Genomic DNA, 11,960 nt, shown 5'->3' on the forward strand with positions numbered 1-11,960 from the left:
ACCCTCCCCCTACAATCCCCAAATTACAAATAAGTTAAGAAGAATATACAAACATACTTAACATAAGATCATAGATTAAATCAAAGGTAACACTTTAGTTCTCTTCCCACTAAAGAACTCACAACAAGATCCTGAGCTCACTCAATCAGAATCAAGACAACAATCCAAACAACAAAGTCTGGGCAGACAGGAGGAAGAATTCATCTTGGCAAAAGAAAGTCTCTCTCTTCCTCTCAATTGATCCGCTTCAACTTATATCTCAGCTCCTCCCCTTCATTCTCCAATCACGTCAAGCACCGTTAGATTGAGTACAGCTGGTCGTTGTACCTGTTGGAATGACGAAAGAGAAAACAAGAGACAAAGAGAGCAAAACACCCAAGCACATTCACAAATGCATGACACACTGCAATAACAAATAAACATACGTCCTTGGACGTAACAAAACGCGCACGCGAATGAGCCGGCAAGGCTTTAAAACGCATGCAAATAATGAACTTTCATGATTGTGAATAACTATAGTGTTCCGTGAGTATAACTCTACCACTAACGTGGGATGTGAATGTATGTCGCTTTGTTCAGTATTGGGATGGAGGCAAATTATAGAATTTGTAGAAAAATAATTAATTAAATGTGAAACCGAAAAAAACGCAATTCACAAGCGCGTATTGAACCGTGAATGCCGTACCGAACGGTTCAATATTATATTGAGAATTGTGGCATCCCTAGTATATGTATAGGTATGTATGCGTTGTGTGTGCTTTACCAACATCAAATTTTTTATGAATTACATTTAATAAATCACGTAATTGATTTATGATATTTTCTAATATTCAAAACAGAACATTTTGACAAAGTTGAATACTTTGATATATGACTAGATATATAATTGTTGGGTTTTTTTATTACATTTCTGTTTTAAATCAGGTGTAAAATATTATATTATTATTTATATATAATTTTATAATATTAAATGTTTAACTACACCTTCCTTCATGCTGGAATTCATGCTCTGCTTCTGTGAACAGTAAAGCCTGCCTTTGATTTGAAACTGTAGGGGGAATATCATAACGCACTGACTCGGTGGATAGTACTTGCCTCACAGCAAGAAGGTTCCCAGTTCGAGCCCTGGCTGAGCCAGGAGGCCTTTCTTGTTTGGAGTTTGCATGTTCTCCCAGAGTCTGCTCGATTTTCTTCCAGGTGCTCTGGTTTCCCCCCACAGTCCAAAGACATGCAGGTTAGGTGGATTGGACATGCCAAATTGGCCGTAGCAGTGTGTTTCAGTGCGTGTGTGAGTCCCAAGCTATGTAATGGGGAGGCTTGGGGAAAGACCTGGCAACCTACCCCGAAAAAAAATAAAAACATTGCCAAGAAAATTCATGGACAGTCTCTTGCGTAAGGTAATAGAATCACCAAGAGTCGAATACGACTGAAATGGCGTGATTATGTTTCATGTCCCCGACAGCCTCTGTAGTCCCATTTAGACAATTGTTAGCAACACGCAAAAGCTTTAATAAATTATGAAAATGATCAATTACTGGAAATTGAGTAGTTTTCGTTTTTGTGAACGATGACAACACCGGTTTGGGTGGTTCGTTTTGTCTTGGTCCGTGATCATCTGTCTGGAACACCCTTGGAAATGGATTGAAATCTGTTCAAAACAATTCAAATCGGCTAGATCAGTAGTGAGCGACACTCAGATTTTGTTATTCTGTTTGTGCCACCAGTGGTGCAGAAATTACTTGAACTACAAAGTTTAAACTTAAGCAGTGCATGAATTTTGTAAGAATGCTGTAAACTCTTTGCATGAACCTTTTGCTCGTGTTTGTATTTAGATGTATGTTAACGGTTAAATATCATTTCACTAGAGCTGTTTCAGATGTACTGAATTAATATTTGCACGCTTGTAACTGTGGCTGTAATGTGTAATCTCTATAAATGACTAACTGCATATGCCTATTCTCTTCTCTTCCTCATGAACATCAGACTACCCCCCTGTTCAGCAGTTCACACCCGGCATCTATCAACCTGTATCTTACTCTTCCTCTACGGCCTCTCCTCTTCCTCCTCCTCCTTCATCCTCTGCTCCTGCTCCTGCCTATCCTCAACACTTCATGCATCCTGCCTCCTCTCAGCCTGCACCACCTCCTATGGTTTCTGGGCCTCCTCAGGGAGGTCAGCCTTTCTCTCCTCCACCTCTGTCTTCTGGAGTGTCTTTCCAGCATGGTGGGCCGTGGTCGCCCACATCTTATCTTCCTCCTCCAGTAGCCAGAGCTCCAGGTACTCAGAATGAACCCGCACTGATTCCAGCCTCCCAGAGAACAGGTCTGCACACAGCTTTAGTTCTAAAACATACAAACAAGACATGGTTGATGAAAGTCATCAATCAGTATAATACACACACACACACACACACACACATATATTCACGCACGCACTACCTGTCAAAATTTAGGCTTGGGAATAAGGATTTTCTTTTTATGTTTTTGATAGATGTCTCTTCAGCTCATCAAGGCTACAAAAATACAGCAAAAAAACTGTAATATTGTAAAAATATTACAATTAAAACAGCTGTTTTCTGTGTGAATATATTGTAAAATGTAATCAAAGCCGAATTTTCAGACCCTATTTATGCAAATGCAAATGCAAATGCAAATGCAAATGCAAAAAAAATAAATAAATAAATAAAAATAAAATAAAAAATTGATCCAAAAAAAAAAAAAAAAAAAAAGCTGAATTTTCAGCATCATTACTCCAGTCTTCAGTGTCATATGATCCTCAAGAAACATTTCCGATTATTATCAATTTTGACATTGATGGAAATTCAGCTTCACTGGAATAAATTACATTTTAAAATGTATTCAAATAGTTTTTTTTTTATTGTAATATTTTAAAGTACTGTTTTTGTTTTTTGTTTTTACTGTAACTAGGATATTTGTACAAATGCATTCGCCATGCCACAGGGCTATTTTTCAACTAGTACAGACAAACAGCTTATTAAAGGGATGGTTCACCCTGAAATGAAAATAAAGCAATATTTTACTCACCCTCCTGTTGTTCTAATGCCCTATGTCCTTTTATCTTTTTCGGACCTCAAAAGCAGAAATTTAAAAAATAGTCCTGCACACGCTCCTTCCTATAATGGCAGCGAATAGCGACCAGGCTAAAACATTACAAAAAATAAACAAAAGTATCACGCAATGATACAGTGAGATGTGCAGCATATATGGAAAGTGTTCAGGAGGCATACTATAAGGTTTTGCGAGAAAGAAACCGTATTATTCAGCCAAAATACTGAGCTCGGCCGTTACTCTGACTTTACTTGTTTTTAATTTCAGGGTGAACTATCCCTTTAAAAGTGCTGATCAGCGGAGTTAAACGTTACACAACAGTTAAAAATAGTTTCCAGTGGTCACGGTTGCAGTTTATTACATGTTTATGTTAAACTATTATTTTCATGTTGATTAAAACAAGTTCTTAGACAAGTTATACATCAGCTACCTTATTTATTTACAGGAGGATTAAACCTAGACGACTGGTCTTTGGAAGGTGAATTTATAAAGAGAGTTATACCAATCTAATATGGCGGACCATAATTGTCTAGCTCATATTAATGAATAATTCTAACAATCAGTTTTGCACGTTGATGATTTTGGTTTTTCTGAAGTTATCCTGAAATGTATTAATCACTAATTTTGAAGTTATTTATATATGTAATAATGATCAAGTAGGGGCTGAAAATAAGCAATCGTTTTGCTCTGCATTTGCATGGTAAGCAATGTAGGTCAGTGGCAACTTCCAAAACCTCACTCTGGCTTATCCTTTTACATTAGTTGTCCAAGACATTGATTGTTTTCTTGCGTTCATTGATGCCTGCAGAAAACAATTCCTAACTAGTCCTACAGTAGCTGTGATTTTAAGAACCTACTTCCAATCAGTGTGATGTAATAAACAATAACAGGTCTATGCTATACATTTTGAGAAATAGTTTGATGTCCACCTGGCATTAACCTCTCAGAGGTACAGCAGGTTGGACCGTGCAGCGCCACCAATTGACATCAAACATGTGAAGATCTGTTTTGTTCTGCTGCAGGACCTCAGAACGGCTGGAACGATCCCCCCACACTCAACAGAGCATCCAAAAAGAAGAAGGTGGGTTTCGATTGAAGATCGTCTTGCTCATGAATATGGATTTGCCTTGATTTCAAGCAAAGAATCTCTGTTTTTGGTCTCCAGATTCCAGACCACTTCACTCCACCAGCACCCATTACAGCACCAATTATGGCCCCTCTAGGGGAACCTCAGGTCCCTGCTGCCCCAAATATGCAGACCCTTCAACCGCAACAACAGGTTCCAGATCAGCATGTGGGCCCTACAACCTTCACCCCCATCCAACAGCAGCCACTGGGACCTCCAAGCAGAAATCCCAACATGCCTCAGGTTAACATGGAAGGTGCGCCTGGAGCACCAATTGGCGATGTGATTAAGGTATTAGATTGTCAAATAAAAAAACAGAACATATAAGTGATCATACGCTTTGTCTTTTACCCATGTTATACATTATTCTGTGGTCTCTCTCGTCCACATCAGTCCATACCCACTGAAAAGATCACCAAGAAGCCGATCCCTGAGGAACACATGGTCCTGAAGACCACATTTGAGGGACTTATCCAGAAATGCTTGGCTGCTGCTTCAGACCCGGTTTGTTTACATTGAAATGACACTAATTAAAGCAATCTCATATTTCATGATTTCTTGCTTTCCCAAAGCTATAGAAACCAGTAGGGATGTGTCCAAAGCCAAATACCTTATTTGAAAAGGCATGGAACATTAATAATTCATTCTCCAGAGCCCCTAAAGCAGGCATCCTCAAATTGTGTTTCACGGTCTGGGTCTGGACCCCAGCTTGGTTCCAACCGGACTGTGACATATTTCATATACTCAAGTGCTTTCATGGGTGTCAGAAGCAAAAAAAAAATGTGGGTGGGTCCTCCCCCAGAAAAATGTTACTGGAGTAGATTCCATTTACATTGTGCGAATAACTTGTCTTGTTTAATAAACGTGTAGTTGGGCAAGACAAAATTACAAAAGACACTGAATTATTTACAGCGGCAATAGTGTTGGGGAAAGGCACATGGCAGAAAGTTTTGACGCAAATCGACCTGAGGTTCGAATCTGCCTTTTGCTGAACTCGCTCTACTCCCTTTTCCCATCACACATCAGATTAGAAAGGCATTTACTTTCGATAAAAATTAAGAAAATATTCGAAAAGTGGAAATAAAGAGTCTAACGTGTGTTTAATAATAACATGCACTGAATTGGAGATGGTAAAAGTGAGTGCGTCCAATATCATATATCGTCTTCTCCCACCCACAAACAATGGATCTGACGCCCATGCTCTAAACATGGACCAGCACCGTGTGTGCGCACCTATTTAACCACGCCGTCTTCAAATGAAATGTATGTGCAAATAAAGATACAGAAGTACGTCTGATCATGACCGCGATGACATGATAGATTATTCTGATATTATGAAAATTCAAAGTAGAATGGGCAAAGAAGTAACTAGGCCTTCATTCTTTCTGTGTTAAACTGCCATGTGTCGTTTGTTCAGAGACTGTAGTCCTTGTAAATGTACTGTAAATATTATTAGACCCTTAAAGGGCACCAATTATGCCCCTTTTTACAAGATGTCATATTGGTTTTGGGTGTCCCCAAAATGTGTCTGAAGTTTCAGCACAAAATACCCCACAGATAATTTATTATAACGTGTTGAAAATGTCATTTTGAGGCCTGTCTATAAAAAGCTCTGTTTTGGTGTGTACCGCTTTAAATGTAAATGAGCTGCATATCCCCACCCCGTCTTTAGAAGAGGGAATAGCGTATACATCTCTCAACAATGGCGGATTGCATACAGATCTCACAGGTCTATGTTACAATGGCAATGTCAGTCAAACCTTGCGGGCGGGCCTTTGCAGTGTGATGTCACACTGCAGAGAATCTGAGAACAGCTTGTTCTGAAACACTGCTTATGATTTTTGGGGATAAAAAAAAATATTGGGTGGGTTTTTATCGTTATAGGGTGGTTGTTTACACACACTGTCAACACACATTTATGTTCAAACATCATGTAAAAGTGGGTTTTGCATAATAGGTGCCCTTTAAATGTTCTACTGCGTTTCTCCCTGCTGCGTCAGTTTGTTACAGTGAGGAAAATAAGTATTTGAACACCCTGCTATTTTGCAAGTTCTCCCACTTAGAAATCATGGAGGGGTCTGAAATTGTCATCGTAGGTGCATGTCCACTGTGAGAGACATAATCTAAAAAAAAAATCCAGAAATCACAATGTATGATTTTTTTAACTATTTATTTGCATGATACAGCTGCAAATAAGTATTTGAACACCTGAGAAAATCAATGTTAACATTTGGTACAGTAGCCTTTGTTTGCAATTACAGAGGTCAAACGTTTCCTGTAGTTTTTCACCAGGTTTGCACACACTGCAGGAGGGATTTTGGCCCACTCCTCCACACAGATCTTCTCTAGATCAGTCAGGTTTCTGGCCTGTCGCTGAGAAACACGGAGTTTGAGCTCCCTCCAAAGATTCTCTATTGGGTTTAGGTCTGGAGACTGACTAGGCCACGCCAGAACCTTGATATGCTTCTTACAGAGCCACTCCTTGGTTATCCTGGCAGTGTGCTTCGGGTCATTGTCATGTTGGAAGACCCAGCCTCGACCCATCTTCAATGCTCTAACTGAGGGAAGGAGGTTGTTCCCCAAAATCTCGCAATACATGGCCCCGGTCATCCTCTCCTTAATACAGTGCAGTCGCCCTGTCCCATGTGCAGAAAAACACCCCCAAAGCATGATGCTACCACCCCCATGCTTCACAGTAGGGGTGGTGTTCTTGGGATGGTACTCATCATTCTTCTTCCTCCAAACACGTTTAGTGGAATTATGACCAAAAAGTTCTATTTTGGTCTCATCTGACCACATGACTTTCTCCCATGACTCCTCTGGATCATCCAAATGGTCATTGGCAAACGTAAGACGGGCCTGGACATGTGCTGGTTTAAGCAGGGGAATCTTCCGTGCCATGCATGATTTCAAACCATGACGTCTTAGTGTATTACCAACAGTTACCTTGGAAACGGTGGTCCCAGCTCTTTTCAGGTCATTGACCAGCTCCTCCTGTGTAGTTCTGGGCTGATTTCTCACCTTTCTTAGGATCATTGAGACCCCACGAGGTGAGATCTTGCATGGAGCACCAGTCCGAGGGAGATTGACTGTCATGTTTAGCTTCTTCCATTTTCTAATGATTGCTCCAACAGTGGACCTTTTTTCACCAAGCTGCTTGGCAATTTCCCCGTAGCCCTTTCCAGCCTTGTGGAGGTGTACAATTTTGTCTCTAGTGTCTTTGGACAGCTCTTTGGTCTTGGCCATGTTAGTAGTTGTATTCTTACTGATTGTATGGGGTGGACAGGTGTCTTTATGCAGCTAACGACCTCAAACAGGTGCATCTAATTTAGGATAATAAATGGAGTGGAGGTGGACATTTTAAAGGCAGACTAACAGGTCTTTAAGGGTCAGAATTCTAGCTGATAGACAGGTGTTCAAATACTTATTTGCAGCTGTATCATACAAATAAATAGTTAAAAAAATCATACATTGTGATTTCTGGATTTTTTTTTTTTTAGATTATGTCTCTCACAGTGGACATGCATCTACGATGACAATTTCACACCCCTCCATGATTTCTAAGTGGGAGAACTTGCAAAATAGCAGGGTGTTCAAATACTTATTTTCCTCACTGTAGATAGGGTTAGATTTTTAAAATGCATCAAGGTGCCCTCCGTGGTCATATTCCATGTATCTGTATAATGAGCGTGTTGTACGTCTGTTTTATTGGTTGTCTCTCCTCTTTCCCCCCTCTACACACCCACTTTTCCACAGCTTAAAGGCCTGTTCACACCGGCACGATTTTCGCACGCATTTATCGCCGACGTTTAACGCCTCGGGACCATAGACTGTAAAAAAATATGGACGTAGTGTCCGTGACGTCACCCATAGGATTCTGATGAGCAGTTTTGAAGCGCAAAGTATGGACGAGATTGGCGTTGCCATCTTGGCAGCGCATCACTGCCGGATAACAGAAAATGGGCAAAAAGGCGGGACGTGGGCGGAGCTGAAGTGACGCGATGACTAACAGACAGCAGACAAATGGCTATCCACCTGTCACTCGAAGTGACCATGCCCTTAATTATGCAGAACTTTAATGCTTTATATAATGTAAACGAATGAGTTATAAAAAAATTCACCCCCTTCACAGTTGTCATGAAGGGCAAAATTAGCCGTATAGACCAAAACCACAATTTGTACCAAGCTGTAAGCATGTTTTAATCTGCGCCAGGCGTAAAAGCGTCATTTAAAAAAAACGCCTCAGGTTAGTTTTTTTGTTAAACTGTCCACCAATGAGATCAGCGCTTTTGTTCACGTGCCTGGAGCTGCTGAAGTGACAGTAAAACACGACTTGGTGGCGCTCAAGCACAAAACGGTCTTGCCGAGCACACATTGATACGACGAAGAAGTAGTAAATAGACAAAGAAGAAGATGAGCTGCTAATGCTGCTTGCCAGTTAGCAAAAAGTGTGTGAATGGTTTTGGCCATATACATAATATGTCTATGGTTTTGGCAAGCACGTAAATACTGTCTCTCTTCTTCTTCTGTGTGACAAGCGAGTGTCAGAGGCGTAAAGTGCCGCAGCACCACCTTGTGTACCGGGAGCGCTATCTACTGAATTTGCACGTTCACTCTGTGCATCGCCAGTGAAAATCACTTGGGTGTGAACACTCAAGACGCGCCGAAAAACGTCACGAAAAACGCTGTCGATAAGTGTGCGCTATATTCGTCCCGGTGTGTACAGGCTTTAACACGCCCATTTTTTAGAGACTTTTTGCAAGTCTGAGGTGTGAACGACCAGGCTAAAACAGGGGGGTTTCATGACACTTTAATAACTCTACCCCTTCACTTCCTGCAGAGGAACCAATAATAATAATGTTTGTTTTGCCTATTTTCACAACTTCTGTCTGTCCATTTTCAAATTGCCCAGCGTTCCAAATAACCAAGTTTTTCCCCTTCATCCTTAACAGCAAACCAAGAGGAAGTTGGATGATGCTCATAAGAGGCTTGAGTATCTCTATGACAAGCTGAGAGAACAAACAGTGAGTATTTAACTGTTAACAAACACACACTTCTATTTAATCCAGGGTATTATGTAGTGTTGCACATTGCAACGGTAAAACATATCCAAATTGCTGCTGCCACAGTCATTTTTCTTACTGCCGTTGTTAATATGTTGTAATTTGCACAGTGATTTTCCAATGGTTTGATTGAGACACTTATACGCCATTACTTCTCTCCAGCTATCTCCAGCTATTGTAAGCGGTCTTCACAATATGGCCCACAGCATCGAGTGCCGCTGCTACACCGACGGACTCAACATCCACACGCACATTGTAAGCAACAGCAACTTCAGCGAGACATCCGCCTTCATGCCAGTCCTGAAGGTTGTGCTGACACAGGCCAACAAACTGGGTGTTTGATGTCCACTGTCTCAATGTGCACACACACCAATAAGTATTCTCAAAAACCCTCAAGCCATCATTCCGCAAGGACCAGTTGTGCAAATATTGTGCCAGTTTGAACAGATCTGGTTTACACTCACGATTGTTTTGTTTTTTTCTTTTGTCTTTTTAATATTCTTTGTCACATGTATTTTAATGTTGTTATTACATATTTGTAATCATGACAGAGCAGAGTGCAATAGGGCTTTCCCCTTTTATGTCTCCAGTTGGTAAATTAGCTTCATAAAATGAAATGCGTGATTTTATGCTTTAAGTGAAGAGTAGTCAAAGCAGCGAGCTAATTGTTTCAGGTGTACCGTGCATTATTCTTTAGTCGCACCATTAATTTGGCATTATTATTATTATTATTAATTTTATCTTCTATGTTTGATTAGGATATTTGATGTTTACAGTTATCACAGCTCCTCTGCATTTCAATTTATTTTCTGGAGATCTCCTCTGATTTGATTTATGACATCATTTCTGCAGATGAAGCTTGGATATGGCAACAAAATGACATGCTAAAATATTTGCAATGAATTTTTAGCGATTCATTATTTGGCACTCGTACAATTGGAAATATAGAATTAAATCTTGACTCATGTTTGTGTCATAATAATGCTGCCTGTCTTTATTGTACGTCACTACATGTTTTAAACATCTTTTCAGATAATGGATCCTACTTCTGATACAAAGGGGCAAAAGAAACCGGACCCGATGTGTAGAAAGGGAGGGGGTAAAAAGGTCAGGCTGCAGTAAAGGGGAATGTTATTTTTATAATCATCTTTCATTTTTCTTTTTTTAAATCACTGTCTCGGCTAGCTGTCATTCTGTTAGTAAGTCTGTTATCAGCAGTTTTGCATATGGCTGCACAAAGTTTTGGAGGCTTGCTCTAAAATGTTGGGGTTTTTTAATGCAATCTTTGTACTGTCTCAATAATTGAGGTTGTACTGTAAATCATTGACTGTTTTGCAGTTTTATTAAAAACAAATTGAGACAGCTGTTTTGATGTTTCTTATTATGGATGTTTTATTTTAAATGCTAAATTCATGTAGTACATGCCATTAAAATGTATTTACTACAGTATTCATATCCTAAATGATTATGTCAATTTATACCTAATCATTTTATTTGCAAACCTCTAATTCGTTCGCCAATATCTAATCCTTGACAGCACAGGATATATATGTATGTATGTATGTTGATGCCCCTTTTGCTACCAAAATAGCCCTGACCCGTTGAGGCATGGACTCCACGAGACCCCTGAAGGTGTGCTTGTGGTATCTGGCACCAGGGCCCGGTTTTTCAAAAGGTTTAATCCGGATAAAATTGATCCGGATTTAGTAATCCTTTTTTTGCGATCCGTGATCACGTTATCCAGCTTACTTTTGGAGCCAGTTTTTTAAAGCAACATCGGATTGGATCAATCTGATCCGGATAGGAACTTTTCAGGATCACCAAATCTGGACAACCAGTGCTGGATAACCAGTGCTCAAACAGGATAGGAAATCACAATGTAGAACTATAGATATGTAAAGAGCAACAAGTAGAATAGCCAGTGTGGGGTCAATATAAGTTTATTTTTATTTGAAATGAAAATGCAACATAACCCTTGCCTGTATTGTCCTGCACAACATCGTAACACTCTCGTGCAACACTCCAATTCATAGTCGAAGCCATAGGGCGCGCTCTCAAAGAAAAAACAAAACTGATTCGTAGAAGTAAAAGCCTGTCACGTTCCAAAGGCATTCAGCGCTGTAGCAGCAGCTGAATAAAAATAATCGCTATGACTGATGAAACGTGACAACAAACACAATATATGGTTTGTGTTTTTCCAGCCATCTCAAGGTATTTATTGACAATAAAGAATATGAATAATGCAGTGCTATGTGACAGCCTTTTTAATGTTTAGTATCTTCTGCTTGCCAAGGCTGCATTTATTTAATAATAAATAGTTAAAACATTAATATTGCGAAAAATATTCACATATTTATTCACAGATGTTTTAATTTGTAATGATATAGTAAGTAAAGTGTAATTTATTCCTGTGATCAAAGTTGAATTTTCAGCATCATTACTCCAGTCTTCAGTATCACATGATCCTTCTGAAATCATTCTAATATGATCATTTGATTAAAAGGAAACATGTATGATTATAATCATTGTTGAAAACAGCTGTGGAAACAGCCCTGGAAGGAGGTGGCAGAGACGGTTGGAGAATCTGGTATGTTTCATGCTTGTATTCTGTCCGTGTACTCTGTTTATCATTGAATGACAGGCAGCATATCATATCATGTGTGGATCAAATAGGCGCTATCGCCCAGCCAAATGAGGAATAAA

General features: G+C 39.7%; 1 protein-coding gene across 10 annotated transcripts in view; it reads left to right on the forward strand.

Moving 5' to 3' along the window:
- The window catches only part of sec31a (SEC31 homolog A, COPII coat complex component), a 54,199-nt gene extending 43,580 nt beyond the window's left edge, over positions 1 to 10,619 (forward strand). For 2 of the 10 annotated variants that reach the window (XM_079805318.1, XM_079805323.1), the window contains 7 exons: positions 1,984 to 2,322; positions 3,514 to 3,546; positions 4,091 to 4,149; positions 4,234 to 4,485; positions 4,588 to 4,698; positions 9,147 to 9,218; positions 9,420 to 10,619. In XM_079805318.1, the coding sequence (XP_079661444.1) occupies positions 1,984 to 2,322; positions 3,514 to 3,546; positions 4,091 to 4,149; positions 4,234 to 4,485; positions 4,588 to 4,698; positions 9,147 to 9,218; positions 9,420 to 9,599 (1,046 nt within the window). In that variant the 3' untranslated portion in view covers positions 9,600 to 10,619. The remainder of the gene's footprint in view (positions 1 to 1,983; positions 2,323 to 3,513; positions 3,547 to 4,090; positions 4,150 to 4,233; positions 4,486 to 4,587; positions 4,699 to 9,146; positions 9,219 to 9,419) is intronic. The other 8 variants (XM_079805321.1, XM_079805325.1, XM_079805326.1 and 5 more) reach the window with 4 other exon arrangements.
- Positions 10,620 to 11,960: the final 1,341 nt, after the last annotated feature.

The sequence above is a fragment of the Gobio gobio genome, assembly GCF_949357685.1.
Source record: "Gobio gobio genome assembly, chromosome: 22".
In the NCBI taxonomy this organism is placed as follows: Eukaryota; Metazoa; Chordata; class Actinopteri; order Cypriniformes; family Gobionidae; genus Gobio; species Gobio gobio.